The sequence below is a fragment of the Colius striatus genome, chromosome Z, assembly GCF_028858725.1.
Source record: "Colius striatus isolate bColStr4 chromosome Z, bColStr4.1.hap1, whole genome shotgun sequence".
Classification (NCBI taxonomy): Eukaryota; Metazoa; Chordata; class Aves; order Coliiformes; family Coliidae; genus Colius; species Colius striatus.
The window spans coordinates 66,275,970-66,303,629 of NC_084790.1; the positions used below are offsets into that span (position 1 = coordinate 66,275,970).

Consider the following 27,660-nt stretch of genomic DNA (forward strand, 5'->3'; position numbering starts at 1 on the left):
AATTATTTTTTTTCTCCTGCTGTTTTCCTCTAGTGGGAAAATCAGTGGGCTTGATTTTCATTCATCACTGGATCAGCTACTTCCATTTTTTTTTCTCATTTCAAACTCATTTTACGTTAGATTTCTGTGTAATGTGAATGTTAATCTGATACATGCTAAACAATCTATTCTAAGGAAATAAGCTTTCTGTTTCCAGTAGTTACTTTTTCTATTGCCTGTTGTATTTGGCTGGCTACTAAATAAAAGTAATTAAGTCCTGAGACCTTTGAATAAAAATTCGCCACAAACATTATAGAGGTCTTAAGGGCTATTGACAATACAGCACTTGTCTTAAGTATGGATATGCTTCAAACAAACAGAAAAATTGATTAAAAGAATGTACTCATTGTAGTGTACCACCTCACTGAAGAGTGTATTAAAACAAACATCAGACAACTGTAATTTGATTCATTTGAGTTTAATTAAATTATTCTCAGGACTACTACAATCTTAAGGCAAGACACTAAAAATTGAGAAAAATACTAAAGTTGTATTTAAGAATTTAGGACACGGTGGTGATAAAATTAATATTAAAGCCCTCATTGATATATTCACTAAAGACAAGAAAAACAAGAGATATAAGCTAAAAAATAAGCAAACCTTGGCTTCAGTTGCCCATGTATGTAAGATGACTACACAAGTCTGGACTTTTCCCCGTGCCTTCTTGCACCACTTTTGTTCTAACAGGTTCTGTTCAACAGTTTCCTATCTAAACTATGTGACAATGCTAAATGTTACCAAACGCATTTATTTAACACACACATGATGGATGTTACTTTTAATAAGGACAGAGCAAAACACCTTCACTGTAAAGCAATTACATTGTTGAAGCACAATTTCACAGTTTTCCATTTATATTAGGCTGCACTAAAAACAGCTTTTAGTGTCATCTCTTGTCAACAACACAAGAATAGCTTAGTTTAGATGTTTTTTTGACAACCAGGGTACAGAAAACCATTAACATTAGCAATTAGTTATGCAAGTAATTGTATGTGTTGTTTGGCAACATTTTTCTAATGCAAAATGACTACCTATTCTGTTTTTAAATGAGTAATGGTACCACTTTCCAAGGTAATGCAATTATTCCTGCAGTTACATTAAAGACACTAGCAGAGTGTGTTTCTAACAAAATTAATTATAGTTGTATCAAAATTCATGTCTTGTATTTAACAGAGTCTTTAACAAAGATTATTTACACAAATAAAATCTATAGTTAACCATATGTTAGAAATTCCTTACCTATCTGAACTTAACATTTATCATGGTTTATGCTGCTCAGGGAAGGTGTGGAGTCTCGTTCCTTGATAGAATTCAAGACCCGTCTGGATGTGTTCCTGTGTGAACTGATCTAGGTGGACTTGCTTCTGCAGGGAGTTTGGACTAGATGATCTCTGAAAGTTCCTTCCAACCCCTACCATTCTATGATTCTATGATTTATTGATTTAATTCTCATTAGAGAAAAAGTGGTTCATTTCCTTCTTTGGATTGAAGACTTCTTACCATATTTAGCACTTTCAAACAGAACCTCAGCGGTTTACCTAAACCACTCATCTTGTGATCTATGCCTAATGGCTCATCCTCCCAACACGCCACTTCTCTTACTTTGGGAGCCTCATCTAAGTCACTTTTCAAAACTTATATTGATATGCTTATCTGATTTGATGTACTCTTTCTTCTCATCAGTATGCTGTTCCACATGTATTTCCCAGAGTTTGTTGGTATACTGAACAGAGTATAGTCACATTCATTGCATTTTATTAGGAGAGTTGAGATTTTTATATTTATTTTATGTGTATATATATATATATTTGTATATTACTGGAAAAAACTTTAAAGCACAAGCAGCATCTTGAATGATTGTCTCATGAGTTTAACATCTTTGCTTTCCATGGCAGAACTTTCTGCAGATGATTGTAGCATTATTTTACTATCAAAGCTTTTGTAAATATTTGATTCAATAACGGCACTACCCACTTGCCTTGTGTGTTTGCTTTCACACTTCTCTTCAACTTCCATATCTTCAAACCTTTGTTTCCTTGTTTTTCTGACCTGTCTACTTCAAAAACTTTAAGAAAACAAAATCCAATCCTCCAAATCATCTACTTTTTACTTTACCTTAGGATGGAAGGCTTACCCCTTGATGCTATCTGCAATATCTTTGCAAACATAGGAAATGACAGTCTTTACAGGAAAGGTGGAGTATTTCATCTCATCATCTTTGTTATCTAGTGTATGCTTTTCTCTCATTCTGCATTTTCCACTGGTTTTGGTCTTTTTTTTTGTTTGCTTCTTTCTTTCCCTGACAAAACATTGATATCAGTATTTTCATGTAGTATCTTTCTTACTATATTAGACTAATTATTCTCATTACACACAGAAGGATTACACTGGGCTTGACATATGTCTGGCTTTGTTTCTCCTTCATCCACGATTTCAAAACATTTTTTCATGAGGGTTTTGTGGTAGGTCAGCAGCTGAAGGTTGGCACAAAGTAACACTGATGATCTCAGGATCCTTTCCTTTCCTTTCCTTTCCTTTCCTTTCCTTTCCTTTCCTTTCCTTTCCTTTCCTTTCCTTTCCTTTCCTTTCCTTTCCTTTCCTTTCCTTTCCTTTCCTTTCCTTTCCTTTCCTTTCCTTTCCTTTCCTTTCCTTTCCTTTCCTTTCCTTTCCTTTCCTTTCCTTTCCTTCCCTTCCCTTCCCTTCCCTTCCCTTCCCTTCCCTTCCCTTCCCTTCCCTTCCCTTCCCTTCCCTTCCCTTCCCTTCCCTTCCCTTCCCTTCCCTTCCCTTCCCTTTCCTTTCTTCGCAACTATCGTTCTTTGTTAATCAATGTTAGACTAAATCCCACTATTTTGAGAAGCTGACAAACTGTCTCTTAAGAAATTAATGGGAATGAATTCTTTTATGCACTCCATGATAACAAATAAAATGGTGTAAAGTCCAGAGCTCTTGAACACATTAGCATGTAAATTGACACTGGCTGCTTTCAAAGAGCAAAAACTGCCTGATCTTTCAGTTTTCTCCACCTTCTACCTTGACAGATGATTGCCCTTGTGAGTTTCCTATGACACTGTTCTATACATTTTCTAGGTACTTTTGAATCTAAAATTGTTATCTGATCTTTTCCTGAATGGGATATTCCAGGTTATTTTTCACTATCTCATTGGATGACTGAGTGCTGCTTAACATAGAAAATCAATTTCCATCCTCTTCTTCCTTCATATGGCATGCAATTCTTTTCCTATGGAAACTGCTAATTCTGATTTGTTGTCAGCATTAGGATGTGTAACTTTTATTTTTTTTAAAGTAATCCAAGCATTTGGTCTGTATGAACTTCAGATCTTAAGTGTAAGGTGTGTTTGTTTCACCAGGGGTTTTGACATGTATTTGCTTTTTTTAAAAAAAAAATCCCCCAAAAATGTAAACACGTTAAAAATTACTTGTATTTAAATGAAGATACTGTTTTATTTTACTATTTAGTTACAATAATGAATATAGATTTGGTCCTACCCCCAATAAAGGAAATTCTGTACTGACAACAAAGACGAGCCTTAAGATTGAGCTCAGTGGATGTTAAATCAATACATGACCATTATTCCTTTACTGAAGTTCTACTGTTTGCCTAACATGAAATATGTGAGAAGACTAACATTTTTCCAGTGACAATCTTAATGTGATTGGAATTGGGCATATGCACAACTGGGATCTTTGCATTACCTTTTAGAAGTTCTCAAAGCTTTAAGTATTCATATCAAGGAAGATGGCTCTTTCAAATACTAATTTATTTTCTGAAGCAACTGGATCAAATTTATTTATTTACTTATAGTCTGGATTAACAGGATATGGATGTACAAATATAGGGAAATTAAAAACTAGGTGCTATTTAACAAGTTAAAAGGCAACAGACCTTTCACATAGTATTCTGTTGCTGCTTTCAAATGTTTCAAATCAAACCAGAACACAGTTGCTAGATACAATAATATGCAAAACTCTACTAGCTATGAAATCTATGTTGTCCAATTGGCAACAAGGATTATATTGTCTCATTTGAAAATCAATCAGAAATTAAAATAGCACAACAGAGACAAAGCTATGAAACATCTGATTTCCAAAATAGTCTAGAGTAGAAGAATAATATAGGTTATTAAATAAAACTTCTATTTTTGGTCAGCAAAACTTAATAAAAACCTATAGAATCTAATTTTAAAACAAAATACAAAATCATGTCACACTATTTCTAAGGGTAGGACTATTTCTATATGAGGTTCTCTAACTAGATTTTCTGTTGTCTGATAGTAAACAAACTCATATATATATATATATGCATCTCTGCAAAAATCTTTTTAATGTGGGATCTGCAAAAGCCACATGAAACCCATACAATCTTGAAGGAGAAATTTTGACTTCATCAAGATAACTGAAAATATTTCCAGCAATATTAATATGATGTCCATATTATGTTTGTTTCCAATGTACAGATGAGTCTGAGTCTTGAAGGTTCAGAAAAATTGAACTAGCTCAGATTTGGGAAACAAAAGCAACCTTCCTTGAATGAAAACTACACTATCACAAGATGTCCTCAGTTCATATGAAATAGACAATTCTACTTAGAATTAAATTTAGCAATCAAGATGTCATTCAAGAAAGATTATAGTAATATTTGAATCTGATTTTTACTTTTAAGCTCAAAAGCCACAATAAAGTTGATATTGCAAATTAGGGGTTTATTTCCTGTTGCCCTAGATCTGTATGGAACTTACTACAGGAAAAGAAGTCGTAATGTAAATAGCAGGAAAGTTGCCTGATCCATTTTCATTTGCCTGCAGATATAGACCTTAATCTTACAAGAATCTTTTACATACTTCAAGCATATAGGTATGCTAGGTTACATAAAAAGGTGTCTTTTTCTGTCCAGTTAACAACTTAACACCAACATTTATCTCCGAGTGATCATGCAGTCAAACAAGGAAATGTTAATAAGATGATCCTGCCTGTGGCTGAGTATATTGATAAGACTTGACTAAGGCTTACTCTCAACAGAATTTTTCAGGGGCCACCTCTGTAATCATGACTTTACCTTAATATGAAAGAAGTTTAGCAATGTCTCTTTCACACTGAAGTACTGAATTGAAAGTAGATGCTGCTTAGGTATTTCCCTTGAGTGTTTGCACTCTTAGGTTCATATTGCTACTTTCTTTATTTTAGGAAACAAAGGCACTAAATACACTATAAGCTAATCAATCACAATTTTAATGATAAGTAAAAAGGAAGCAGTGAAGCAACTAAAATGACAGCACAGCTAAGATTGACTTTCTGTTTCCAAAGATCCAAGTTAATGTAATCAATAAAAAAAAAATCATACAGAGAGTCTTCTTAGGCCAAAATTCCCCCAAGGCAAAACTGATAGCTGTTCCCATCCTGATCTTAGTCTCTTGTCCAAGTATCATTAAGCAGGCTGACTTATAATAAGCAAATATCAAGTTAGAACTCACAACATATGTAATATTATTCCTCAAGTTCAAGACAGGTTTGAATGACCTTACTACTGACACACACCTTCCACCTCCTCCTCCTTCAGCTATTCTGTTCAGAGAGCAGAGCACATAAGGGCTCAAGCATCAAAAAAAAAAACCAAACAAACCCAAACTATTCCATCTAGTCTCTACTGTCTCAAATGGTTCTTGCATACCTGCTCCCCTACAGACTATTCCATCTAGTCTCTGCTGTCACAAGTGGTTCCTGCATACCTGCTCCCCTACAGAACAACATCACATCCGCAAAGACACTAGAGTCAATCTAAGCTGTCTGCACAGCCCATCTGATTCCAGCAGAGCAGCCAGCATGAAGCACTACAGGGCAGTCAAATCAGAATGGCACCAAACAGTTAAACAAGGAAAATTTAATCTAATCTTTATAGACAGTGATTGACATCTGTAATTAAAGAGGCATAAAATGAAATGCTTAATAAATTAAATGTTAGGATATGATGTTGTAAAATACAGCAGAGCTGATGACTGGTACCTACAGCCATAAGTAAGCTATGCAAGATGCAGGAGGAAACAAGATGAAATACAGAGCAGAAAAAAAAAGGTCTTCTTGTTCAAAAGGTTACCTGAAGTTCCTCCCAAGAAAATGTTATTCCAAAGTCTAAGTTTCCTTCCCACATAGTTCTTTAAGATCCAAAGATTGGACATTCACTGAGGGTGCTTTTTAAACTATTTTTATTTCTAAATTCTTCAGCCGCTCTCTATTTTGCACTTCTAAATTAGACCACAAAAGTAATAATGATTGTGCATTTCTACTTTTTAAACATTACATTTGAGCTTGATAAATGCTTTATCAGTTGCTAGAGGTAAGAAAAACAACTAAGCAATTTATTCAAAATCTTAACTGGCACAGCAAGATATGCAACCCAGATTCTTACAGGTTTGACAAAAAACAAAATATGATAAATAATTAGCATTTATAAATAATCTACTAATAATATGGGCACAGAAACAACACCAAGAACGTAGAAACTAACTTCACCTTGCAACAGTGTAAGAAAGGGTAGGAAAACTACACTGTGCTTGTTTTTTAAATAACTGCTCTCAGAAATCTAGTTTTCAGGCTATCAGCTCACTATAATTTCCAAATTAAGCCTCACCCACATGCTTTTGTTTGTCTGCTTTCCCTAAGGGTAATTCTCAATATGTTTTTTTTTTTTCCTCTCAAAATGTAGTGTGAAACCAAAGTTCTCTAAGGTTTTTATCACCTCAAGGCTTTTTCAGGGAGTAACAGGACAGTGATACAATTTTATCAGCTATAGCTTTCCTACAAAATTTGAGAGAGCAGACATATGAATTGATGTAAGCGGTAATTTTCAGTTTTGACCATTTGGTGAAATGCATTAGTGACACTTGCACTATCTATGTGAAGATCAACTCAGCTGACAGGAACTTTTTGTACCAAATGTGTTGGTGGAAAACAGTGCTCCATCAGAGTACTGCAAGATTTTGTTCTCTTTTAAATAATTGATTGTTCAGGGGAAAAAAAATCCCTTATCATTTAAATATCTCTGCTTGGCATGACATTCCTCACCAGCTACAGAACTGTATTGTCTTCATTTCTGTTCTCTTTTTTTTAAAAAAATGGCTTCATTCTTGCACCGTCTAAAATTATATCTACATTTTCCAACTTGGTGTCAATGCTTGAGATCTCCATATCCACTACATGGTGCTCAGGAGCAGCTGCCTACACAGAAGTGCAGCACTGTGTATCATTAGGCTCTTTTAGAGTAATGAAGTAGGTGATTAAACAGCAGAGGCCATCAATCATGGACAAAGAGATTTCCTTTCTGTGATCCACAACTTCACTGGGGGATAGGTATCCAGGCAGCTGCACACTTGCGGCTCCACCAATGCCTGGGCCACCCAGCCACATCCCCTCAGGCTGGTGAGAAGAAGTGTCACTGGAGGCCTTTGGCATTGTGTTTTCCTGAACTGGTGCAAAAGCATGATCCCCAGTCAATAAAACTTGAAAGGCTGAAACTATAGACATTTAATTCACATCTTTTCATAAATATGTCTTTAGTATCATTTAAGAAAACAACCAAACAAACAAAATTCCCAAAAAAACCAACCAACACCTTCCAAAAAAAAATCCCCCAAACGGAACCCATATAAGAATCCAATTATTTTAAAAGTGTTTCTATAAAACTTCTGATAGATTATTGTGTTAGACCACAAGAGGACACTCTTTAACCACGTTTTTTTTAATGAGGGCAGGCCCTTTACAAGCAATTTTGTATTCAGTAATAAATACAGATTTCTGCTATCCAGCAGCACAGGAGATAAGGATAGTTCTTTACAATGATCAAATCTTCCTTAAGCTCAGAATTCAAGTAGTAAATAAAGTTTAAAAAAAAAAAAAAGTGTTATATCAGATTTAAAAATTGTAGCTCAACTGACAGCTGTAGCCCTTTATACAAATTGCATGAGCTTTGGTTCTTACAGCATTTTGTCACACTCTGCTCTGTTCTCTGAAAGCATGTAAGATATTTTATGTTTTATTTAAATTGTTAGAAAGTTATTATTCCCATATCTGTAAAGGTGTGGTACCAGAACTCATTACCTTGCCTTTAATTGCTCAAAGGAACTATGCATGTGTATCCTTTTAAAAAAATTACCTAGAAAATACATTTTTAGAAATGTAAACCTAGGTGCTTAAATCAGCGATAGTATTAAAAGTATTGAAATAAATACAATGCATTTCCTTTTACCTATTTTAGAAACACTGGGTGAAAGTTTTTTAGATATATGGTGGTTTAGGCCCATCTAGGAACAAAGGACCATGATTGGCCTCAGGCACCAAGGGCCATTTGAACCCTCTAAGGACAGGAAGAACTCACTCATCCCTTATGGTCCCAAGAAAAATAGGACTACTCAACTTGGGGAAGAAACAAAAAATAATTTAATCCAACAACAACTAAAACCATAACAAACAGAAAACACAGAGTGCCACAACAATGAAGTGCACAACCAGCCTTTTGAGATCCCCTTCCTCCCCACATCTCCCCTCTTCCTGGGCTCAGAGCCCTGATCCCAGTGTCTTTATCTCTTCCCCACTGAACAGCTCAGGGAGGCAGGGAATGGGAGTTTCAGTCAGTCCTTTCCCAATGGCTCCTGCCACTTGTGTCACCTCTAGGCAGGCAGGCTCCTCACAGGGCCTCCCTGCTCCACCACAGGGACCCTCACTGGCTGGGTAGCCCTGCACTGGCCACTCTAACTTGTGTTCATCCCAAGGGCTTCAGCTCTTCTCTGCCCCGTGTGTGGGTCTTTGTGGCCCACAGGCTCTCCAGCACAGCCTGCACCATGGCTGCCTCCTCACACAGTCTCCTGCCCTTCCAGGCACACTTACATAGAGCTGCTGGTGGCTCTCAGTCCTACCAGTGCCCTCCACGGGTTGCAGGAGCACAGCCTGTGTTCTCACCATAGACTGCATGGGCAATCTCCAGTCCAGCACTCCTCCTTCCTTCCTCCTGCTCTGAATGTGGGGTCCGCATGGTTGCCTCCATCTTGTATCCCTCTTCCACCTCCTGCTGCACATTTCCCTTCTGAAATAATGATGGCTGAGACATCAGATTGGCCAGGATAGGCTGGTGCTGGGTCCACCTCAGAGCTGGGGAAAGTTTTGAGAACTATTTATCAGCGCTGCAGCTCCTTCCCTGTGTTACCAAGCAAAGAGTGGCTCCACACAAACTCATGACAAGACAGAGTCAAGAAAATAATTAGAATATGTGAATTATACATTAAAAATACCTGAGTTGCTGTAAACCAATCATCAGTTAAGAACAAAAGGATAACAGATACATAAAATAGCTTGCTTTTTTATAATAAAATCTGATGGAATAAGCATTTACAACAATCACATGAAGAATCTTCCTCTATTTTGTTTATTATATAACAAAGTAAGTTCTCTAACCTGAACAAGAACAACAAAAAATAGTTTATTAATGGAATAATTAGTTTATTTATACATAGAACTTAACAATAAACTAAACAGGAACAACAGAATTTAAGACAGCTGGTGATGCTGGTTATATCCAGGATAAATTTGTTTCATACATTTTAAAGTTGTCATGCAGTCCAATGATACTGTTCACCAGGCTTACTAGGACTTTAGTATCATTATTATAATGGTTAATTGTTCTAGGGGGAGGAGAGGAACCTGAAATTGTTATTCAAAGCCTCAAAACTAGACCTGGTTTTCATCATAGCAGCAATTAAGTGGATGTAGGAGACCACGATTACCTTTGTCTTGAGTAGTGTGTCCAGCTCTGGGATATTCTGTAAGTCTTAGGTTCTTGACATCTCTACTGATTTTTATTCATTCTAATGTAGTATTATCAAAACAGCTTTTCCCACATTACTAGCTCCTGTCTGCTCCACTACAGTCTATCCAACAGGTTAAATCTACGAGTGCATCACCATATTCAAGAAGGATTTGGGTAAAGAAAATATAAAGATTATACTCCTTACTTTGCATATCTTTGCAGACAATCAAACCCTCACAAATAACAAGGCTTTATGGTGAGCATTCACAGATGTAAACTGCTTCAGCTGGATGTGAGGTCAGATTTATTAATGCTCAATAATGATTACATATTCAAATTTGCTGTATTCCTTTTTCTTTTCTAAGTTATTAGAAAGGATAATCTCAAGGAGACTATCTTGTGATTTCAGAATTTTGACTGCTTTTCGCTAAATGCTTTTCTCAGTGTCCAACGAGGGATTCCTCCTGATAACTCCAGAAGTCAATATGCAAAGTACTGCCATAAATTCAGAAGTGTTACACACAAGCGGGAGAGCACACAACCATAAAGCCCAAAATCTTGAAATAGATGCTATTGTACTTTACAAAGGTCCCAAGAGTGCTATAATTGTAGATTTTTAGCAAATATGTAAGGATATTGAACACTGCAGTGCAGGTTGCAAAAAAAAGAACTATTCGGCACACAATATACAGGAATCAGTCGTACATGTTGTATAGATCAGGAGAATTACAAGTTAAAGTAGTACTGAATTTAAGAGGATGGGAAAGAAACTGAGAACCACCTCTCCCTTTAATGTTATTGTCTGTGGTTTTTGTAAATAACCAGAGGAATGAAACAGAAATGGCCTTTTATATGTCCAGCCAAAGATTTAGCCTGCCCTGTTTTTGACAAACAGTTAAGAGTTGTGCAGCTCCAAGGTGGAGGCTGCAGTCTGTGGTGCCCACAGCCAATGTCTGGGGCTGTGGGTCCAGGCTGCAGCCAGGGGCTCACTCACCTGCACCTGGCAAGCCCCTGTTATTGGCATAATCCCTGCACAGGGACAGTGGACAGAGTTGCAGGCTACGTTGAACTTCATTGCAATGGTTTGAAGGTCCAGGACGTGTCTTAAATTTTAATGTGAGAGATGGCAGAGGAAGAGAGGCTTAGGAAACGAGAATTTTGGCAGGAATGGCTTCATGCTTTGTGGAGGATGGTTGCCTAAATCAGAACAGCAAATGCAACTTTGATCAGAAGGACAATATACATGAAGGCTGAAGTTACGGGTACATGACAGGCAATAGAAATTGTTTGCAGCCTCTGAGCTGCGTTCCAAAACATGCCAGCTATGCTATTGTAATGACAAAGGCACTGCTCGTACATCAAGAGAAGAGTTCAGCCCTTTCTCTGTGTACCCATCATGATCTTTAAAGACAGGCTGTCTTACCTCATTTCTGAGGTTTCAAAATAACTTTTGGGGAAAGTAATGTGTGGGGAAGTGGGCAAGGGGGAAAGAAGGGAAGAGGATTTCTCATTCATCTGAGATGGAGAAAATTATAGGGACAGAATAGTGGTCTCAGTATAGTTAGTAGTATTTTTTGTTAGTAATAATTTTGAAAGACCTGGCTGATTAAAATACAGCAAGGAGGACCAGGGAAGCTACAGGCAAGTCAGCCTCACCTACATCCCTGGAATGGTGATGGAACAGCTCAGCCTGCATGTCATCTGAAAACACATGAAAGAAAAGATGGTTATCAAAGGGACCCAATATGGATTCACCAAGGATAAATCCCGCTTCACCAAACTAACAGCATTCTATGAGAGTATAAGTGGCTGGCTAGATGAAGGAAGAGCAGTGGATGTCATCTACCTTGACTTCAGTGAAGCCTCTCATAACATCCTAATAGAAAAGCTCAGGCAGTGTGGCTTGGATGAACTGACAGTGAGATGGATTGAGATCTGGCTGAATACAGAGCCCAGAGAGTGACAATCAATGAAGCCAAATAAAGTTGGAGGCCTGTGGCCAGTGGAGTTCCACAGGGATCGGTACTGGGGCCAGTCTCCTTCAATATCTTCAACGGCCTGGATGAGGGGACAGAGTGTACCCTTAGCAAGCTGGCTGAAGACACCAAACTGGTAGGACTGGCTTATTCCCCAGAGGCTGTGCTGCCATTCTGTGGGATCTCGACTGGCTTGAGAGTTGGGCAGAGAGGAACCTCATGAGGTTCAACAAGGACAAGTGCAGAGTCCTGCATCTGGGGAGGAACAACTCCATGCACCAGTACAGGCTGGGGATTGACCTGCTGGAGAGCAACTGTGCAGAGAGTGACCAGGGAGTCCTGGTTGACAATAAACTAACCATGGCCAAGAAGGCCAATGGCATCCTGGGATGCATCAAGAAGAGTGTGGGCAGCAGGTCGAGGGACATTCTCCTCTCCCTCTATTCTGACCTAGTGAGGCTTCATGAGAAGTACTATGTCCAGTTTCGGGGTCCCCAGCTCAAGAGGGACAGGGAACTCTAGAGAGGGTCCAGCACAGGGTCACCAAATTGATCACGGGACTGGAGCACCTGCCTTATGAGGAAAGGCTGGGGGAACTGGGGCTGTTTAGCATAGATAAGAGGAGACTGAGGGGGGACTTCATTAACACTTAACAGTACCTAAACAGTGAATGGCAAGAGGATGGGATGGCACATTTTCTGTAGCACCCAGTAACAGGACTAGGGATAATGGACATAAGATGGAACAGAGAGGTTCCTTTTAAACACAGGGAAAAAATTTTTTCCTGTGAGGGTGAGGGAGCCTTGGTACAGGCTGCCCAGTGAGGTTGTGGAGTCTCCTCTGGAGGTTTTCAAAATCTGCTTGGACATGTTCCTGGGTGACCTAATTCATCTGGACATGCTTTAGCAGGGGGTAGGACTAGATGATCTCTAGAGGACCCTTTCAACCCCTACCATTCTCTGATTCTATACTTTTTTGTAGGCTGTCCAAAGAAAGTTCAGCTATTCTGGCATGACAGAAATCTTACTCTGAAACAGCAGTAGGTTAAAATAACAAGAAGAGATAGGCAGCTATGAAGCAAAGCTGACTCAAAGCTATTTTTCACCAGCAGCTGACATTTGTTTTGGTTTTGCACTAGTTTAACACAGCACAGACATCTTCTTACACAGCTTTTGTTATTACAGTTTCCTGTGGACACATCAGGATCTCAAATAGCACATGCCATTATCTGGACAAAACCAGTAAAGGAACAGTAGTGGTCATGAGGAGATCATGTGATGCTGTGCTACTGAGCTTGGCATTTCCAGTGGTTTTATATGCTGAGTGAGGATTTCAGGTCTTTGCTTACATCTCAAGAACAAGGTATAACTAAACATTGTGCTCAGATGCTTTCTGGATTTGGTTTTGCAGTTTCCTTTTTTCCTGCCCCTAAAGTGAATCTCATTATGTCCACCCAGCTCTGTCTGTGCAAAAACAAATCTGAAGATTTGACTTGAAACAAGTAGAGAACATATTAGGTAACGTTTCATTTTTTATTGTCAGGTTCATTATGATAGAATTAAATTTTAAAATACCTGCAGCCTGCACAAAACTAATCCTGAAAACTAATCCTGAAAATCTGAAAATATTTTTCCAAAGTTTTAGAACCAGAGTTTTCAGAAGACACTATGTGCAGTAAATATTTTTATTGCAGATTTTAATTCAACATATAGGACTGCAAGTGAGAGGCAAAGAAACGCAGTCAAAGAAATGCAACCCGCTCCACCTCAATTTCTAGTCCATTTAAACCAATTAATGTCTTCATCTTTTGTGACTAGCAACTAGTAGGTAGTGTTTGTCAGAACACTGATGAACATTCTAGGGGCCTGTTCTCTGAAGTACTTGCCACTTTGTGAAATCAGCAAACATAGCTGCATTGAAATTAAAAGCAAGCTCACATGGGAAAAGTCAGAGTGAAATACATAAAGCATGAAAATTTTCATGCTCATGTTTATTTTTATCAAACTTTTTACACTCCTCCATTACATGATTGTTCATGAGAAATTAATGCTTTATTCTTTAATGTATTGCAGAAGCACTGATCTATGGTTGGAAAAAAAATCTGAAAAAGTTATACAGAAGAAGTGATAAAAGTTACATCACAGCTTCAGATTTCCACTACATCATTATGCATCACTTCACAAGGATAGATAGTGCTTTTTTTCTAGGATGGAGCTATAAGACATATAAATGACAAGCTGTGACCCTTTGTAACAGTGTAAAATGGAATTACTGCAGGGAATTAATCTGGCTGTGATGAACAAGAGCCTGACCTAAATGAATCACAGAATGGTAGGAGTTGGAAGGATCCTTTAGAGGTCATCTAGTCCAACCCCCTTGCTAAAGCAGGTCCATCTAGTTCAGGTCACCCAAGAACATGTCCAGGTAGATTTTGAAAGCCTACAGAAAAGGAGATCCCACAACTTCCCTGGGCAGCCTGTGCCAGGGTTCCCTCATCCTCACAGGAAGGAAGTTTGTCCTTCTGTTTAACAGGAACATTTGGTTTTCCAGCTTCTTTCCATTATCCCTTGTCCTATCACTAGATACAACAGAAAAAAGTGATGTCCCAATCTCCTGACACGCACTGTTTAGATATTTGTAAATATTACTGAGATGCCTCCTCAGTCTCCTGATGAAGGCTGATGAAGGATTTGCCTCAGTAGAGGGGCTGGATGAAAGACATAAAACTATGAGATCAAAGTGTTCTAGCATGGGATTTAGCAGGTGTAATGGCAGAGATCTTCACAAGGTGTCAGAGATCTTTTTCCATATAGAACACAGCTGTAAGGAAAAACCTACAGGAAACCCATAAAAACGGAAGACACAATTACTTCCTTTGGGATTTAATCAAAACAAAAAACAACAAAACCAAACAAAAAGTGTAGTAATGTACCTTGACTTCCAGCCAAAGTCTCTTGCCTCACAGTGCTTGTGGTCACTGGTTTGGCCAGCGTAGCTGTTGCCAAGTTCCAACAGTTAGCTACAACAATCATTAGCACCCATTAATCCATCCTCAGCCCTTCAAATGCACATTTAGCATGACATATTAGACAGCTGTAATTTTAGATAAATTTTGCATGCCATTATTCAGAAAGAATTTACAACAAATGTTGAATTTCTACTCAAAGTATACATACTATTTTTGTAAACTGTGGTAGATTGCGAACAATGTTGAGGAGGATATACTGTTCTCTTATGTTAAAGCAAAAATGCAATCTCTTTTGAAGGCAGCATTGTAACCTACATTGTTTTTCTGAATAAGTAGGTGTACCTGTACTACACAGTCTTGGCCTGTTACATTTCTGAACTGCCAGAGAGTCCATTTAGATTTTGGCACTTTTGATACAGTACAGGACCTGACTTCTCAATATGTATTCTGTGTGCAGTAATTTTATTTGTGGACAAATTTAAGACTGTGACTAACTCTTACATGGTAACTTGGCTAACCATTAAGCTCTTGGTTAGTGCATCTGAAGCTGTGTTAATAACATTTTAAAACACTTTCTTATTGCCTCTCCAAATGACGAATACAAAATCAAAATGTATGTAAAAATAAATTGTAAGAGCCTTAAGAAATCTGTATTGTATTGTGCATTGACTACTTCTCAACAAAAGCTATTATTTACAAAACATCTTTCAGCATAAGAAATATCATAACAGCAGAAAGCTTTTCTCCAGTGTATTTTTATTAGGGATTCCTGCCATCATATCAACATACAAAACAATCAGGATGTTGACATATAGAAATGTGAAATTCACTGTACAAAGATAAGGCTCAAGTTACAGGTATATTTTCCCCTTAGTCTCCATGAAATAAAACCATTTTTAATTCATCCCAGAGTTGTGTTTATAAGTGTTAGACAAACCACAAAATAGATTTCAAGTACGTAACATTTTACAATATAATCCAAGCACAGACAGAAATACACAATACTGTACTTATAGATGCTCCATAATCCAAGTCTTTCATCCTCAGCAATAAAATTCTAGACTGCTCCTTTCCCTGAATATGCCCAACCATATCCTTCTGTGTGTATTAGGTGGTCTTGGTCTTTAAGTTATAGTATTCTCATGACTTTCAGTAAAATTACTTTGACAGAGCAGAGAATATCAGGAAGGAAGGGAAGAATTTTAAAAGGCCAGGCCTGAATATACACACATGGTTAGTAAAGCCAGGCATGTGTGCACACCCATGCTTGCGTTTAACCCTACATAAAACCTCAGTGCACTGCATATTTTCTGAGATTACGTTCTCACGCAACTCAGCTATTTTCTGATAGAGTTAAATCAAGCATAACAATAGTCCTGCTTCTGGAGTGCTGTAATTTACAGGGACAAGACCATATTTTAGAGCATAGGATTTTTTTTTTAATAAATAATTATCATAATTCCATAGGAGCACGTATGGAACCATGTCTCCACAGTCCAGCTGGATGCGAGGTCTCACAGCATCACCACTCCAAACACCTTTTCTGACACCTTTGTTTAGAAACAGTCCAAATGAACGATTTCCTGTTAAGGCCAAATATCTGCTTCAGTTCACTTCAGTTCACTCTCAATTTCTATTAGATTCAATGATTATTGACTTATGGGAAAGGATCACTTAGCTGCACGTAACCGAAGAAGAAACACACCAGGTTAACTAACTAATGAACAGTGATTCTTCTGAGGAACAGAGTGGCAAGGACAAAGAAAGACAAGAGAAAAAAGGCAATTTTCTAATTTAGCCTTTGTTGTCTGGGAAATTAATAGACATGTGAAAGTTTTCAACAGAGAAAACGAACTCCTAAGCCCTGTAATTGTTTTATCCTTTAAAAACTGGAGAAGATTAGAAGGGAAGGAGAAATTCTCTAAGGAAATTGTCATTGTCAAACTAGATATTTTCAAAAGCTTACATGAGAAAACAGCAAAACTGATTCTGATGGCAAAACAAAAGGAATTTATCCAGTAAGAGCTAGAGATGTGGTTACAATGTGTTAAATGCACAACTGATAAAACAGCCTCTAATACATCTCCAACTCATAAATCTCTAAGCAGGAGAAAGACTCTGAGGCCAAAATCACAGGTTCTTAGTTCAAATACAAAATATATCTGCACTAAGATCAGGGAAGGGAAAAAAGAACAAAACTTTTCTCCTCTTAATACAACACCTGTGGTATATTTGAGGGCCTTCAAATAGTCTCAGCATTGAAAAGACTTTACTTAGTGTATTCTCTAAGCTATACTGGAATACCTTTAGATACACAAATCCATGTTACATGAAACAGCATTAGGTCATGTAACTGATCTCATAGTAACAGGGAAAGAGGGTAAGTATGCTGCTATTGATGAAAGGAAGTACATTAGTATGCACAGAAAATATGTTGTCTTAGAGATTAGTAATAACGGGCATCAAGGATGAAGATGCATCTCTTAAAGTGTTTAAGCCTTTAACTGTGAGTTAGAATACTTTTATGTCAACTGTACAGCCTAATGCTTTGCTTTTAAAAGGAATAAATTTTTCTTCTCTATCATGTTTAAAAGTAGGTCACTCACCTAACAATTTAGCTAGAGTTTTGACTGTTTTTTGTTGTTTTCTTTTTTCTTTTTTTTTTCTTTTGATACTTACTAGTATCTTCTTCTATGTTATGTACAATAATCTACATTTAGACTGAAGACTCGCTCTCTTCCAAAACATACTTTCTACAGCACAGACAAAGTGACCTGACAGGTAAGAGGAAGGTTCATTACTTTCAGTTCTGCTCACTTCCCCAAACTCCACAATGTGCCTTTCGGAAATTCTTCTCCACACTTGGTGTCCTTTTACCTTCCCCAGGCAGTGCCAACTGAACTTGAGTGAACTTTCTATGTATTTCACAAACCATAGTCCCTCTGTACAGAGCTGTATTAAACTCATTCGTTCTCCAGCCAATAGTTTAAAAACACATAATTGCTAAAACACTAAAAACACCCTACATGCCTTTGTGCACTATTTTTTATCATTTTGTACATTTAAATAACATCAGAAGTTGACTTTTCCTAAAAATTTACCAAAATATTTTAAACACATAAAACTGTAGAAAATCAAACAAACAGAAAAACAAACAGAAAAACAAAAACCCAGCATAAACACTGCTTGTATAGGCATTGGTTAGAAGAGATTGCTGCACTAAGGAGTATATTCAAAATTTTTTTTCTTTCGGTTTCATTGGATTTAGTATCATGGATTGAAAATTTAAGGACAATGAAACTTACTGTGACCGTCTTACAATAGATGATCAGGAAGTCTGAAATGCAATTAAAGTTTCTTTTTGGTTATTGAAAGGTGATTGTAAAAGCCTGTAACTAAAGATGTAATTTAAGTATGTAAAGGGAACTTAAGAATCTGAAGAGCCTGTAAAGAATCATAGATTCATAGGGTTTGGAAGGGACCTCCAAGGAAAGAGATTCCACACCCTCCCTGGGCAGCCTGTGCCAGGGCTCCCTCATCCTCACAGTGAAATAGTTTTTCTTATGTTTAAATGGAACTTTTTGTGTTCCAGCTTCATCCCATTACCCCTTGTCCTGTTGCTAGACTCAATAGAAAAAAGGGATGCCCCAGCCTCCTGACACTCACCATGTAGATACTTGTAAATATTAATGAGATTCCCATGTAATGAAGACATCTTCAGGCTGGTGGCCCCAAGGAGGAATATGGAAATCTGGCACTAACTGAAATTTTGAATATAGCCCTTAGTTGTATCGCATTTTTTTAAATTTTAAAAGCTGCCCAGCATGTCACGGATGAAGTTTACTTTGCAAGCCACCCACTGCCTAAGGGGGCAGTAATATTCAATATGAAACTGCTGAAATTCTGGCGTCTGACGAATTTCATGGAGAAATGAGATTTGAAGATCCGACTCCAAGAGAACAAGGAGAAGAGGGAACACAAAAAACAACAGTCCAAGGCCTACAAAGAGAAGTCTCGAGAAACTTTTCACAAAAGCATTCACCTCAATGTTGCCCATTAGAAAGTCATAGCTCCACCTAAGCGCTCTCCGAGCTTCTTTCAGTTCTTCCTCCTCTGCAATTAGAAATGCATTTTCATCTGCCTCCAGTTCCTCAAATGAATCTATATCTTCTTTCTCATTCTCTACTCTTGGACAAGTATCAAAGAGCATGTCAATCTCATCATCAACGGGGGTAGGCAGCAAGCTGGCACTAGGATTGTATACCAGTTCTGAGATGGTTAGAGGTTCCTCTTTCATCTTCTCTTCCTGTTCAGTGGCAAGGTTGACATTCTCCCCAGTTGCCTTAACTGGGGAGCTTGAAGTCACAGGCACTGAAATCTCATCTTCCTTTGGCAGTTGGATACCTGAAACAACAGAGATTAAAATAGTGGATTCTAAATTCCTTCCTTCCTGGTGGTAAAACTCAGCCTTCCAAAAAAATATAATAGAAATCGAAAGGAAGATTCTGCAACCATTTTGCATACTAAAACCAGACCATACACAATTAGGAAGAACATGGAAAAGCTTTTTAAAAAGCTTCAGAGGAGAGCAATAACACTGCAGGACACCCATGCTAAACACTGTCTAATGAAGCCATCACTAATAATAGTTGTGAAACAAAAATCAGAACAGCTCATTTTCTACTGGCAATCAGACTTCCGATAAAAATGAATACCTAGTACATATGTGAATTGGTGCTATTTGATCATAACAACAACAGCAACAAAATCAAAACCCCAAATTCACCTTTATTTCTTTGAAATGAATGAGGAGAAAGTTATAAGATAATGGCTGAGGTTGTGAACTTTTAATAGAGCATGACATTAAAAAAAAAACCAACATTATAGTGGTAAATCCACAGCAACAGTAGAAAGGTTAAAGAAGAGAATGAAAATGCCTCATCTCCTAAAAAAGCTCCCTCTCCTCATGTTTGTTTTCTTCCAATCATCTTTCTACTCTTCGTAATTGCAGTATCTTTTCTCCCCTTTTTTTTATTTTTCTCTCTCCCCCTCACAAAAGTGTCTTTGTCTTAATGGAATGCTTGTTCCTTGTCACCCCACTTTCTACCCAAGCTCTCTCCTCTCAAAACTTATGTGCTTTTTTTTCCAGTCTAACACTAACAGAAATAAGTCTGACAAAAAAAGTCTGTTTTGCAGCACTGCAGTGACTGCTGACAGTTGTCAGCTACAGGAGTGGAAAGGAAGGGAAGAGAGTTGGACACAAACTTCAGACAAAGTGATGGGAAAACAGTTTTAAATTTGTCCCATGTCCAACACTCATTACCATCATCATATGCCATCTATATGCAAAAGGAACAAACCAAACATAGGATCTTGTGCACCAGAAACTCCTAAAAACACTTAGTATTTCTCATTTTGTGATGTTAAGCATCTCTCCATTCTTTGCTGATGACAATCCAAATGCAATATACAGGCAAGGACACAACAGGCAAAACCAATACAAGGTTACATGACTTGGCCAACAAGTAACTTAAGAAATTCATGTCAAAGTACTATTTAAAATTCAAATTAGCCCAATTCTTACATTTCAGTGAAAGATGTCTGCAAATATAGCGAACTGCCAACATCAAATATTTGTTCCTGTTTCATTGAGGAGAGGAATTGTTACAGAAAAACAAACAGAAAAGCAGGACATCTCCACTACTAAGTTGTTTCTGAAACCAACTTCTATTTGACTAGATAGTAAAAGAATATTGACACACCGCTGGCTACTGATCACTAAATTAACAGTAGGCACAAATATATTTCAGCGAAGCTGGCAGTACTTACCTCAGACATTCTCACTATTATAAATTTTGCTTTTTTTTTCTGGGTCTTGCAATCTTTACCTTTGATTTTTTTTTTCCTTTTATATCATAGAATCACAGAATCATAGAATGGTAGGGGTTAGAAGGGACTTTTAGAGATCATTCAGTTTAACCACCCTGCAGAAGCAAGTCCCCTTAGATCAGGTCACATAGGAACATGTCCAGGTGGGTCTTGAAGACCTCCAAGGAAGGAGACTGCACAGCCTCCTTGGGCAGCCTGTGCCACTGCTCCCTCACCTGAACAGTTAAATAGTTTTTTCTTATGTTTAAGTGGAACTTTTTGTGTTCCAGTTTCATCCCATTACCCCTTGTCCTGTTGCTACCTACAACAGAAAAAAGGGGATGTCCCAACCTCCTGACACCCACCATCTAGATATTTGTAAATGTTAATAAGATTCCCCTTCAGTCTCTTCGTTTCTAGACTAAACAGTCCCAGTTCCCGCAGCCTTTCCTCATGTGAAAGATGCTCCAGTCCCCTGAGCATCTTGGTGGCCCTATGCTGGGTTCTCTCTGGAAGTTCTCTGTCCCTCTTGAGCTGGGGAGCCCAGAACTGGACACAGGACTCCAGATGAGGCCTCATCAGGGCAGAGTAGAGGGGGAGCAGAACTTCCCTGGACCTGCTGGCCACACTCTTCTTGATGCATCCCAGGATGCCATTGACCTTCTTGGCCATGAGAGCACATTGATGGCTCATGGTTAGTTTATTATCAGGACTCCCAAGTGTCTCTCTGCAGAGCTGCTCTCCAGCAGGTCAATACCCAGCCTGTACTGGTGCATGGGGTTGTTCATCTCCAGATGCAGGACTCTGCACTTGCCCTTGTTGAACCTCATGAGGTTCTTCTCTGCTATCCCTGGAGAACCCATCCCTGTGGAACTCCACTGGCCACAGGCCTCCAACTCGATTCCTCTGGGCTCTGTCATTCAGCCAGCTCTTGATCCATCTCACTGTCCACTCATGCAGGCCACACTGTCTGAGCTTTCTGGTGAGGATGTTATGGGAGACAGTGTCAAAAGCCTTTCTGAAGTCAAGGTAGATGATATCCACTGCTCTCCCCTCATCCAGTCAGCTGCTTATGCCCTTGTAGAAGGCTATCAGTTTGGTCAAACCGGATTTCCCCTTGGTGAATTCTTGTTGACTGTGACTACCATTTTCAGGACAAGACATAGCCATAAAAATCCCAGTTTCATAACTGTTAACAGATTTGTCAGTACTCAGGTGGTAGACCTGCTCACTCAGTGGTAGATCTACCCTGCACCAGACACAGGCACACAATCACATTTGTATCAGAGTCCAAAATACTCAGTATTTGCAGAAAAATCTGCCAATACAAAGTTAATGTGTCAAAACTTTGCAAATGAAATTAAACAAGCAGATTAATACTTTGTGAGGTGGGGCTGCTACACCTAGAATCTTAATGCTTGTTTTGACACTTCCTCATAGAAATCTTTTTTTCATATCTTTATCATAGTGCCCTCTTGTATGCCAGAGTGCCTGACAGTTACCATGACATCCTTCATGAGACCTCTGCAGCTCTGTTAGTATGTTCTCTGGATAATAAAAATGGTAAGTAAGATACTTCCTAAGTTTGCCCAGTTGATAGACTTCCCAAAAACTGGGACAGTGATGACTTGTTAATATCCATTAACTTCAAAATTAGGCTGAACTTAATACTAGTTGGGATGAAATGCCAATAAATGCAACATAAAATATACAAGATGTTGCAAATAATTTCTAAAAGATACAAGAAATTTCAGAAAATCTCCACTTTAAACCCATTTATATCAAGCTTGCTCCTCACCCGACAAGAAAACTTTCTGAATCTCCTTTTTATTTGCCATGTTATTTTTACTACAAAAAACATCTTTATGGCAGAAAACCAGTCTCAGGAAGCATCCCACCCTTTGGTAGAGCATGTTGGCTACTAAATCTTATTTCCCTTTTAAGACAGATCTCTTTCCCTGTAATCTGTTGTCTTTTTCTTATTCCAGGCAGGAAAAACCACAGGAAAACCTCTCCAAGAGAGGTCTCAAATTCTGGCTAAATCAACCAAAAATACCATTTCTACTTCCTCTCATGTAATTCCTCAGAAAGTCAGCTTGTAAAGCTAACCAAGGCTTAAATAAGCCTATTTACTTCCTAGTTTAGTTCTCTGATGTTTTTTCTTCCTGAACTGGCTTGTCAGATGTTTTCATGAGCACACTACATATATGACCAGGGACAGAGAGGTTAGGTGCTCCTTTCACCAGCCACTAGCCAACAGATCTGTAGAGCTGAAATGAAATCTTGTCCGCAATAAAGAAAATGCAGATATCTCCTCATCAGCTTAATCTGAGTACCTAGCTAATAATTCTTTACCTCAACCACTCTGTCCTACCACAGCCATTTTAGAAATTATCACATTTTAGCATGAAATGTGTGTTTTCTACACCAGTCCTTGCAGTAACAAATGTATTTGCCATAGTCATCAGGAGGTGAATACAAATTGATTGAAACTAGACACAACAGTATATGAGTATTAAGAGATGAAAACAGATTTGGGAGCATCTCTTTCCTGAGCATATTGCAATAGCTGGTGATGCCAAATGATCAACCATATTTTCAGTCATTTGACTCGTGTTCCCTTAAAACCTAAAAGCCGAAATTTTTGTACATCTACACATATAGTTAGATACACAAGTACTAAGTTAAGGCACTTTGGCAGCTTAATAAAGGACCTAATTTTAACCTCCTAGATTTGAGAATCCTGGCCATAGGCCTCTCTATACCTGCTTAGATGCAAGGTCAGTAATATATCTTCATCATGTTTCTCATCATAGAGGACAGCTGCAGCTACTGCAAAGAAAGGTCACCCCAATTTATGATTTGTGAGCCTTCTCTCCTTACCCAGAGTAAATTCCAGCATGCATAACATAGATAGTGAACATAAACAAGAAAGATCATATTAACTTTCATTCAAACAGTATTTTTCTCAAATAACTAGCAAACCTCTGACTTTGTTGTTAACTACAGGTTAATAGATAGAAGGTAGCAGAGGAACATTTTCAGATCAGTGTCCTCTGAAGGGGTTGTATTAAAATTGGAATGTGTCACAGTTCTGAAACACATATCAACTTTACAGTCCACTGTTCAGTTTGAGCAGATAACAAGAATTTTCACCTGTTCTAGGTGTTGCTTAAACACACTTAATAAAAGTAACCTTTTACATCAGCCAAATACAGGTGCAAACAAATAATGTTTCAATATAAAAATCTGAAAATTTAGAACGGGTATTAACCGCTGCTGTTACAAGCTCACTTGATATTTTCAAAATTAAATGTATAAAGCTGTTCTTTTCACTTCATTTTATTTCCCATAACACCAGAACACTTCTCAGGTTAAGGACTGAGGAAACAACTAGCTACTAACCATGGCCAATACAAGCCCACAGCATGTTCCAATATATGGGTAAGTACATTAGACCACTCAGATTTTGGTGGTGTCAAAGGGCATAAGTGTAACCTCATTATAGCATATATCATTTACAGTGCTTATGCAGGTATAAGAATATCACATTAAAGCACCAAAATTCAAAATTGTTCTACAGTACAATAAATATCGCAGCGACGTAAATTTAAGAAAGAAGCAGGTTCTTCAGGTTATTAACTTTTTGGATAGCCTTCAAGAGAGTCAGTTATGTGTAGGAAGAAAAACAGCCCAAAAGAACAAAGAATCCTCAAAGTCTTCCAATGGGAAAAGAAAATATGAAAGCTAAAGCAAGCCCAAAGCCAGTATCCTTCAATTACTCTACAACATTGCTGCTAATCCTTTGCTCCTATTCATAGGGAATAATTATTTTGCTACTACCTTTATATGGGTATAACTTTGTATAAGTTGTATAGCTAGATTTTGAAAAGCCTATTGTTTCTTTAGTAACAGTTAAAATTTATATTGTGTTTTGATTTAAAAGACTGACTCAAGTGTTAAATTACATTTTAAAAGAACTTGTTCCATTCTTCATTTTATATTTTTGCTGGTGATTTACATTCCATAGCTCAGAATCTCTTACTACATATTACTGGAATATCAAGTGAAAAAGCTCAAATTGATTTCTTACATAACTACAGCAAAAATTTGCTACACTTTTCTGGCAATTGGACCAATTTTACAGAGCCAAAGAGATCTTATTATGCTAGCCAAAACTCAGTATTTCCCTGAGTATTGGGGATTGCTCCAAATCTCTAAGTTGTTACAGTAGATAGGAACAAGAATAGCTGAATAAAACATGAGCTTACAGTGGTCATCTGCTGCTAACATGAACGTGCAAGAGGTCTGACACAAATGTTCTCAGCTGCTAGTGTTTCTAAAGGAGCCAAAACCAACAGCTGAGGCTTAGCAGAATGAAGGACAGTCCTAGTTCCATCATTCTTAAGAAGGTGCAGTTGCTGGAAATACAGCACTGCAGGATAATGTATCATCTGCTTATTAAAAATTTCAGTTCACACATTGTCTGCTGGCCAGACATATTGCACACAGCTTTACTTACCAGACATGCAAACACAATTACACATCTGTAAAGGCAACATATAGTGGAGAAAGGAACAAGTGTGAAGATTTCCTTAAACAGAGAACTGAAAAATTAGACAAGGTCCAGAAAGAGCAGTGCTGGGAGTAATTCACATAGATATACAAGTCCAGCTAGGCTGCAATTAGAATTCCTTCCCATCCTTTTAACTACATCCTCTAGAAACACTGTATATTCCTTTGTTTATTTTCAATGTGGATAAAATTTATTTGTACTATAAATAGAATGACCTTTTAGAGCATAGCTTTCACACATGAGCAACGTGCACGGATGAAAATGTAGGAAAGGGAAACAAACTAGAATTGTACTGAACCCAAATATTCCCCTACACAGGATCTATATCAAAGGAGGACGGTATTGCAGCCAGATGTTCAGTCCTCAGAAGTAGGAGGCCATAGATTCTGTACTTCACTCACATCCTGTGCCCACAGAAGAACACCTGTTCTAGCTTTGCAATGAGAATAAATCAATGACTATACTAAATCTTTTTTAGGCAGTGACCTGGTGTTCCTGCTGGACATTCCCATTTGCTTTAGCCTTACAGCAGCTTTTGGAAGGAAGCAAAGCCCTGTCACAGTTGCCACCTTAAACTAGTTGCAAGCACTGCAACTCTGTGGTGTTACAACTCGCCTCCCAACTGCATTGTGTGCCACAGCATTCAGCTAATGTCACAGCTAGAGCAGCCACTGGAGACCACTGCCCTGCTCTTCCCATGCTTCAAAGAGCACCCAAAGCTCAGAGACAGAAGTAAAACAGAGCACACAGCACAGTAGGCATTCTGGGGTGCCAGTCTCCAACTTCCGTGTGCCCTGGAAGTCACCCATGCCAGCAGTGCTGACCCCCTTCCAGAATGACAACTAAGCAGTGAAAAGGCTGAGGGCAGTACCAGGGAGAGATAACTCTGTATCATGGGAACACCAAGGAGGCAAGACATACCTGTTAGCAGCTCAGTGAAAAGGGTGGAGCTGGGAGAACTGCAGTAACTCAGTGTCCAGCATCAGGACAAAGAGTGCAAGGCTGAAAAGAGCTGGGCACTAATATGAAAGCTTAGCATCCAAGAAAAGAACAAGTGGGAGATTTCAGCATTCATGTTCAGCTTGGGTGAATCCTCCCTGCGTGAGTCAGCACTGTTCTGAAGTGGTCATAATCACAACAAGGTTTTCCCAAGGAGTTAAGTCCCCTGCTGTGAGTTTTTCACACGGTGATCCCAGTCCATAGGCTTCCTATACTGATACACAGGTTTTATATGCTGATATACAGGTGTTACGCAAGTCTATGCCAAAAGGAGTAACATCATATAAACAGTACTGCAAAATCAAGTTTTTTAAGAACCAGTATGGCTCCAATGCAAAAGCCTGTTGCTAGATTGGTGGCACATTAAACCAGCAAGATGGCTTGTATCTGTTTGGAGCCAGAATTTAACCTGAGGTGTAAGAATACAAAGTGCATGTAAATGCTAATGCTTTTTTGATTTTTCTATCCATTTTGAATCAAAGCAGCCGGGTGAGGACTCGTAAACATTATAGTTTCCTGTGGAATGAATTCATGAAGCAAAGGTAGCCAGGAGCTGTCACTACTCAGAGATAAATAACTGCAAGAAGCAAGTTCTCCCACATATGCTGCACTTACTGTTTTCTGATTTTCAAATGCCCAAAGTATGAGAATACTCTGGTCTTTTCAAAACATTCTCAGTTAATTTTTACAAAATTCTCATTTCTGAAACACAGATTCAATATAAAGGCACAATTTTAGATAGGTGGAGAGAAACTGAAATCTGCCAATCTGCAATATGCAAAAATAGCAAAAGTAAACAGTACTACAGAAAGCATACAGAAAATAATTTTGAAATGTCTTACTACATTAAGGAAATATTGATTGATAGAGCAGCCAATTCATCGGTGGAAAAGGGATTTGGTATAAAAATAGGAAAAAAACCCCTCAGATCCATTTTTGTTTGTATTGAACACTTTTTGTTCCTTGGGTTGCACTCTTGTTATGCATAGTGAACAAGAGATACAAATCATACTCCTTGCTCCACTCCCACCTCCCCAGTACTATTACTCCCCTTATTAAACTATTCAGTATGTCAAAAATTAAAACCAACAAAGGTACAATCTGACAATTCAACTCAGTTGCAGTAAAGCTCTGAACTCTGTCCTCTATTCAGCTGACATTCAAAATCTGCTTCCAACCTACCTGCTAATTTAAGGATTACTTAGTTTTGTCAGAAATTATCACAGTTGCAAAGTATTGCTTCCCCTCGGTCCAAGAAAACTTGGATTCTGGTCAATCATTTTTTAGCAGTTAAGAAATAAACCCACAATTTACATATTACAACAAATGCCACTTAAGTTTTGTCTCATTCATTCCCCTTTTACAACTCTGGTCCTGTCAGTAATTTGTCCTTATTCACTGTTTTACTTGATGTAACGATGTC

At 38.2% G+C, this 27,660-nt stretch overlaps 1 protein-coding gene across 5 annotated transcripts in view; it reads right to left on the reverse strand.

Moving 5' to 3' along the window:
• Positions 1 to 15,543: 15,543 nt before the first annotated feature.
• FRMD3 (FERM domain containing 3) overlaps positions 15,544 to 27,660 on the reverse strand; it is a 148,083-nt gene continuing 135,966 nt past the window's right edge. For all 5 annotated transcript variants that reach the window (XM_062019435.1, XM_062019434.1, XM_062019437.1 and 2 more), the window contains one exon: positions 15,544 to 19,198. In XM_062019435.1, coding sequence (XP_061875419.1) covers positions 18,603 to 19,198 — 596 coding nt within the window. In that variant the 3' untranslated portion in view covers positions 15,544 to 18,602. The remainder of the gene's footprint in view (positions 19,199 to 27,660) is intronic.